Source organism: Petaurus breviceps, unplaced genomic scaffold (genome assembly GCF_028583685.1).
Source record: "Petaurus breviceps papuanus isolate PSGF00001 unplaced genomic scaffold, PetGlider_PUasm1.0 90752, whole genome shotgun sequence".
In the NCBI taxonomy this organism is placed as follows: domain Eukaryota; kingdom Metazoa; phylum Chordata; class Mammalia; order Diprotodontia; family Petauridae; genus Petaurus; species Petaurus breviceps.
Genome location: NW_027187336.1, coordinates 10021413 through 10029261, shown reverse-complemented (window position 1 = coordinate 10029261; position 7849 = coordinate 10021413). Strand labels below are relative to the sequence as shown.

Below are 7849 nucleotides of genomic sequence, written 5' to 3'. Positions count from 1 at the left end.
ACACACACACACACACACACACACACACACACACACACACACACACACACACACAGCTATTCTGAGGGCAGAGATATATGAGAAACAAAACATTCCCCCTTCTCCTCACCCTCTTCCCCATCTTTAGTTCTTTCTCTAACTTTCTGGGCTTGTGGTATGTACAATTTTATGAACTTCATGTCTGGTTGTGGTTTTGGCAGTGGGGTGAGTTATGCTTCTAGTAGAGTAGCTCTGGAGGGAAAACCCCCCAAAGGGCGCATTGTACCTACAAGGTTTTTTCCTAAGAACTGATGGTTTTCAGTTAACCATGTTAACATGCTAAAATGACAAAGGTCTCCCTGAGACTTTATATGGTCACATCAAACAGCTTGGAATATTTCCTTCTGTGTCAGTTTCACTCTCCCCCCAAGAATGTAGTACTTCCTTTCCTTGCAGAGTTGGGAGAGATCTTCTGTTGTTTCAATGGTGGGGCTTTTAATGTTCCTCCCAGGGAAGTACTAACATCCTAGTTCCTCTAAAGAAAAAAAAATAAAGTCCTTCAAGATGCCTGTAGGAGTAGAAGCTGGAAAATATACCAGACAGTTTTATTACACTAATTAAAAATAAAAACACAACTAATTTTAAAAGTTAAATAGGAGGCTATATAAAATGCCTGTATGAATTCCAAATATGTTGGCGGAAGCAAAGTAGAAAGAAGCTATCAGCTGCTCTTCATGGGAAATCTTTCTGAAAACTGTCTGGACTCACTCTAGAAGAAGTTATATTCATGGATTAGTTAACAAAAGCCCAAATCCCATTGGAAAAAAAATCTATATTCAAATGCATCATGGGTGTCCCACAGCACTTCTCTACCAATCTCATCTCCTTTCCAGCTCTCTTTTCTTTGTTTGAATGTAAACTCCTTGAGGATAGAGACTTGGGTGCTTGTTCATACTTGTATTCCCAGACACTAACACAGGGCTTGACCCATAGTAAGTACTTTCTGTATCATCTGTTGGCTGTGGGTGGTGGTGAGGGGGAGGCAAAACCAGAAATATGGACTAGGAAGTAAGGCAGCAGACTGGCAGGGCTTTCTGGTTTCAAGTACATAGTCAATCAGTCACCAAGCATTTATGAAGTGCCTGCTATGGCTAGGCACTGAGAATAGAAAGCAACAACAAAAATGACAGTCTCTGATTTCAAGATGCTGGTAGTCTATGAGAAGAGATGGTATGTACATATGTTAAAAGCATATGTAGAATAAATACAAAACAAATTCAAGGTAGTTAAATTTAAATGATAGAGGGTTCATACAAGAAGGTGGTGCTTCGGCTACACCTCAAATGAAGTGAGGGATTCTGTGAGGTGGATGTTAAGAGAGAATATATTCCAAGGCTACAAAGCTAGGTAACTGGAAGAATGGTGGTGCCTTTGAGAGAAATAGGAAAGTTCAGCATGTTCCATAGACTGACAAGTCATTTGGTCATGTGGAACTGGAGTTCCACAGCAAGACTAAGGTTAGAAAGATAGAACTCTAGAGCTGATAATTTAATGCATGGGAAGTAAAGAAGGGAGAGAGAAGGAGGAGGGGGAGAGAGGGAGATGGGGAAAGTAGAGAGAGACAGAAACAGACAGAAAGGACCAAACTAGAACCTTGAGGAATATCCACAGACAAAGGAAATAAAATGGATGGTGGGTCAGCAAAGAATGAAAAGAAGAAATCAGTCAGGTAGGAAGAAAACCAGAGTAGTGTTATGAAACCCTAGAGAGGAGAAAATATCCAACAGGAGATGATGATCAACACTGTTAAATGCTGAAGAGGAGTCAAGAAGAATGAGGACTAAAAAAAGTCACAATTTAGAAATCATTGCTAATTTTGAAGAGAGCTGTTTCAATTGAGTGATAAAGTCAGAATCCAAACTCAAAGTGAGAGGAGAAGAAATGAAGGTGACTAGATAGTTCCCTCCACTCTCCTCCCCCAAGGAATTTTGCTGAGAAATGGAGAAGAGGAGAGATAAAGGATGATAATAGCTAGATTAGATGTTCAGGTCTGCTGAAGGTTTTTTGTTTTTAAAGGATGGGAGATATGGGTATTTTGGAAGGCAATAAGATAGGGACCAATAGATAAGGAAACACTCAAGATTAGAGTAGGGGAGGGTGATTACTGAGGGAGCAATAGGTTTCAGGGGATTGGGTAAAGTGCCTGTGTTGAAGTATTGATCTTGGCCAGAAGGACTTCATTATCAGAATCTAGAGGAAAGGAGGAGAGTACAGGGGATAAAGTCAAAGAGTTTTGAGAAGAAGAGAAGTGGAGAAGAGGGAACTCCTGTTGAACTCAACTGGCCTCAAGCTTTTCAGTAAAGTAAGAAAAGAGGTACTCAGCTGAGAGGGTGAGACAGGGGAAAGTGGTGGGAGTTGGGGTGGTGGAAGGCTTAAACCTTAAGAAGGCTTAGAACACTCTCAAGCAGGTAGAATACAAAATGGAGAATAGAATTGCTTTGCTTGAGAGTGAAAGTTCAACTGAAGTCCAATCATATAAACTGATAATGTACTCAGTCTATTCAGTTACATGCCTCCTTCCAGGAACACCTAAGTATAAGCAGAGAAGGCACATGGTAGGAGTAATCAAGGGTTGGGATTTGGCAAGGGAAGAACAAACAGCAAGAGGAAGCCAAGGGTTAAGACCAAATAGCAGGTGAAATACCAGGCCTATAGTCTGAAAGCAAGAAATATACAGAAGTTTAGAGATCAAGGCAGAAGAGTGGTCAAAACCCAGGCAAACAGTCAAGAGTCAAAAGATGCAGAAGATAAAGTTTAGCACAGCAAAACCTATGAGTGACTGAGATCCCCAGGTCTGACTAGTCACCAGAGCTATATAAACTCATCATCTTTGCCCCTTATATACTTATATATTTAGTTTGGAAGATAACACTATCCTCCCAGTCACTTTTTTCTCCGTTTGTGCCCCAAAGTTATTCTGTTGCGGTCTAGCTGATTCTAACATTATACCATCTGTCATATCCATCTTTTTATTTTACTCATATTGCCAGTGCTCAAGTACTGGTCTTTATCATCACCTCAGACCTTAACTATTATAACAATCTCCCTGAATCCAGTCTTTCTTCTCTCTAATCTATCTGCCACATTTCTACTAAGATAATCTTCCTAAAGTACAAGTTCAACTGTCTTAGTTCCCTGCTTTACTCAACTAGGAAAAAGTACAAACTCTTCCTGATATTTAAGGGACCTTTACACCATATCAAGGGGAAGCGAGGTGGACCAATGGAGAAAGTGCTGAGCCCAGAACCAAGATGCTTCCTCTATTTCACCTCTGTATCCCCTATGCCTAGGTCAGTACCTTGCACACAGTAGGAACTCACTAAACATCTGATGCATCAAACTGAAATAAACATATTCCTCCTACTCATACTAGAGAAAACAGATGGAAAATACTATTATCTTCCCACTTCCCATTTGGATAGAGAATACACACCAAAGAGGACCACAAGAGAGATGTCCTGGGGAACATTCTTTCTTTTAAAATTCCACAAAATGGGATCAAAAGTTTCTTTCTAATTGCCTAAGACATAAAGGTTTGAGGGTAGATATCGCTAGAGAGCCCATTAATTTCTACTTGCATCACAATTTTGAAAGACCTCAAGAGCTTCTGACTAGATATGTTCCTCAAAGATGCTGTCTTGTGTACGCTCTAGTACCAGGAATGAAGCTGTATTGAACAAGATCAGTTATTACTTGGACCTGGACAACAGGAAACTAGCAGTCAAAATTGGTTAAATGACTTCTCCACAGTATCTTCTGGATTTGGAATTTTATGACTCGGTACTGAACTGCTGAATCAACTCACTATGATTCTTGCAAGGACTTGGCATGTCTACCAAATGCTTTCTTAATGTATACCTACAAGATCTTCAATTAATCTCATATGAGAAGGGAAAAGAGAAATTCTGTGGTATTTTATCTAACATCTTTCCAACCACAGACAAGGATGGTTGCTGGACAGCCTTTCCTTCTTTCAGAACAGATACTTAAACAGTTTCCTGCATGTGGCAGAGCAGTAGGATAGACATTGAAGGGTCTTGCGCTTTAATCCAAGTTCTGCCTATGTGGCTAAACGCCTAAAACTCTTGTTTCCTGATCTCCAAAATCTACAGGACTAGACTGCCAATGCTTCTACATCTCATAGTAATGGATTCAATGGAAATGCAGGCCATTGGGATAATGAAGAGGTTCCAAGTATTGTGCTTTGAACTCAAATCCTTTTCAGAGAGTACTACCATGGATCTACTCAGCTTTCAACTAGAGAAAGGGAAAGGGGGAAAAAAAAAAACTAGGTTAGCAAATTTTAAATAATTAAAATGTGGTCTTGCTCAAGGATTGATATAAGATTGTGACATCTGAGAACTTTGGCTTCTTCTGCTCTCATTCTCTTTTGGTCAGTTATATTCACCCTAAGATCTTGAAAACTTCAGCACAGCTGAGCTGTCTGTCTCATCAGCACATACTCGTCTACAAAACTGAGCAACGTAAACTGATGTGACAAATTGCTGTAAGGCAAATAAATTATAGCAGGATATGCAAGAATTTCTGATGAATCTTTTAAAAGAGGAGAAAAAAAAGAGGCATCCAACTCAGAAAAGGAAATTGAAACAAAGACTGTACCTTAGCATTATTCCTATGAAGCTTTATATCTGAGGCATAATTGTTTATTCCCTTTAATGTCAGAGAATATTCTATTTTGTGAACAACTATTCATGAAAAGCAATGAAGAAAGAAATGAACTAATCAGAATAGGTAGAATTTTGCCATTGAATATTCATATGACTTAAAGCAGGACCATTCTCCCAAAGCTTTTCTAGTAATAGGAATAAGGACTAGACCTATGATTTAATTGACCCAGGAACTCCTGGATGAAGAAAAACCCTCCAGCAATGCAAATTGGCATCTCTGCAATTTACTGGCTTAAAAAGTTGTCTAGAACACTAAGAGGTTAAGTAATTTGCCCAAGGTCACACAGCCAATATGAGTCAAAGGTTGAAACTAGATCTTTGCACTCTGAGACCAGAATCTTAATCCATCATATTACACTGCCTTTAACTTTACCAGTAAAGAGAAAGAAAAATTTCTCTCTTCTTCCTACTTATCCCATAAAGAGAAAAAAAATGCATTATAAAATGTGTAGATTAAGATGCTGGACAAAGAATGGACCCTCAAAGTGTTTACTGAAGATCAATGAGACCATAATTTTAGTTTCATATGGCTTAGACAAACAAATCTAGAAATGTCTTTGAAGCTCTTAGTCAACTGAAAATTGGATAGTAAATTCTTAATTTCTAAGCTATTCTCTGAAAATGGGTCAGATTTCAGAAAATTCTTGCAAAATGATGTCTCATGTCTATATTGAATAGGATCAAAAGATAAAGAGTTATATGGGAAGTTATAGGAAGATGGAGTTTTATTTTAGGTGTATTAGTAACAAATGTCTTACTGACCAGCCGTGCTTTGAACAGAGAGATTGAAAGGATTCAGATTTATGAGTTAGCTGGTATTCAAGAAATACTTAGACAAACTCCCTTAAAGCTAGTTATTCTTCTTGGGAAGTGCATAAAAATAGAAAAGTAAATGTCATTTAAATTATTTTGTAAGAAATCCTTAGGCAAGAAATAATGTAGAATGCTCATTTTCTTCCTTGCCATCCCTCCCAAATCCTAAAATTAGCTCATACATGATGCAATCACAATTCCATGTACATGAAAACTTATAAACAAATAAATACCTGTTCAATAGCATTCCCTTGCCCACAGCATTATCCTTTTACATATATAATCAACTTTAGACCCTCAACAATAAGAAGAATAAGGGTGTAGATAATCTAACACAGGAGGTTATTGGTAGTCTCTTAAAAATTTTGGTGCTGGGGCGGCCAGGTAGCACAGCGAGTAAGAGCACCGGCTCCAGTGTTGGGATGACCTGGGGATCAAATCCCGGGCTCAGACACTTAGCACCTACACAGAAACACCTGGCCATGTAACCTTGAGCAAGTTACTTAACCCCAATTGCTTAGGGGAGGCCAGGTGGCTCAGCAAGTAAGAGCACTGGCCCCAGTGTCAGGATGACCTGGGATCAAAATCTGGGCTCAGATACTTAGCACCACACCCAGAAATAACTGGCCGTGTAACCTTGAGCAAGTTACTTAACCCCGATTGCTTTAAATAAAAAAAAATTTTTTTTGGTGCTCAAGAAAGACATAGTTAACAGGGGAGTAACTACCGTATTATCCAAAGAACTGAATATATATATATATATATATATATATATATATATATATATATTTTGTAATAAGTTTTTAATAAGTTCCTATGATTGTTAAATATTTTAAAAATGCAAAATACTATCATCTTATCATTTGCATTAGCCTAGAATCTCAAGAATGTCATTTCTGTATGATGTCAGAATACATTATGCTCACTTTCCCCTGACCCAATCCCATTTAGGCTTAGTTTGTAGGGGTTAGGGAAATGAGGAAGAAAATGATTCTGCAATGTATTGTGTGGGAAAAGAAAAAAAATTAAGCTTAAAAATTTCCCAAGCAACTTCCACATATAGATATTCAAGAGTTAACTACAAATATTTGCAATGAATCAATGAGTGAATCTTTGAGAATATGTTGGTGACTGGAGCCTTATTTTCAGAAGGGGTCAGCTCTAATGATGCAGGGAATGTGTGTATATAGCACCCTTATGAAGTAAGTAATTTGATGAATTCCTAAAGATGCAGATGATGAGACACACACAATCAATTAGTAAATTAATAGAGCACTGTGAGTTTGTGTTTGTAATTTTAAAAATGCTACCAGTAGCTATTTTAAAAGAAACACCATATTTAAGACTTACCATAGGCTGTCATCACACCAACATAGGGCCCGTCTACCACGTTCCTATTTTCTTCCGCCAGAGCTTTGATGTACCTTTTGCTGAGGTCCAATATTTGTTCACGAAGCATTGAACTGCTTTCATGTTGAGTTCGTTGCTGGATGGTAAAATGCAGAAGCATCATACCCCAAATGAAGCCAAAAGTCACCAGGAAAAAGCCTAGTTTCTGAGAGGATAACTTCCATGGAGCAAAGAAAGCCATGGCTCCCAAGGAGCTGCTTTGTTCCTTGGGTTGGATCTAAAGCACCAAAGGGAGACTCAAATCCATGGTGTTGGTCTCAAAGAGGACAGTCAATCTCACTCGGGTTCCTGTGTCAGCCGGTTTCCTTCTTTCAGTTCCATCCTGCTGTCAGAAGGGAGAAAAAAAAGTCGGTATAGCACAGCTAACCACAAAGAACAGACAACTCTCAGGAAACGGTACCAGGTTTCCACTTTCGTGGCTATCGAATGAGAACTTTGAAAAAAAAATGCTTACTTCAATATTTTGCATTATGGTTGAGGATTTGACTAAGCAGGGAAGGAAGATTTGGCAAGGTGATAAACTGTACAAATATAAAAGGGGAAGATGTGTCTGTATGTTTGAGTATGAGTGTTAACATGTGTAATAGAACTTTACAAGTCTGGACTAAGTTTTTGAAACAGGAAGCTTATTTTAAAATGAATGAAGTGGCAATGGGAAGAGAGATCACCAATGACAGAAAATATCTGGGGAGAGGGGGAGAGTCCTCTTCCTGAAATACCCCATACCACCACCTTCAGCACTTTCTGTACCTGTTGCTTGAGTTTCTAGCCAAAAAAAAAAAAAAAAAAAAAACACACACACACATACACACACACAGTAAAGGGTTCTAGTAACTGGATAACAGGTGATAATGAAAGTGGAATTCCTCCCATGGGGAATGGTTATGAGAGAGGCAAAA

General features: G+C 38.6%; 1 protein-coding gene across 11 annotated transcripts in view; it reads right to left on the bottom strand.

The window, feature by feature from the left end:
• MGAT5 (alpha-1,6-mannosylglycoprotein 6-beta-N-acetylglucosaminyltransferase) overlaps positions 1–7849 on the bottom strand; it is a 397474-nt gene that overhangs the window by 235847 nt on the left and 153778 nt on the right. For 8 of the 11 annotated variants that reach the window (XM_069067800.1, XM_069067805.1, XM_069067798.1 and 5 more), the window contains one exon: positions 6891–7275. In XM_069067800.1, coding sequence (XP_068923901.1) covers positions 6891–7131 — 241 coding nt within the window. In that variant the 5' untranslated portion in view covers positions 7132–7275. The remainder of the gene's footprint in view (positions 1–6890; positions 7276–7849) is intronic. The other 3 variants (XM_069067803.1, XM_069067804.1, XM_069067808.1) reach the window with 1 other exon arrangement.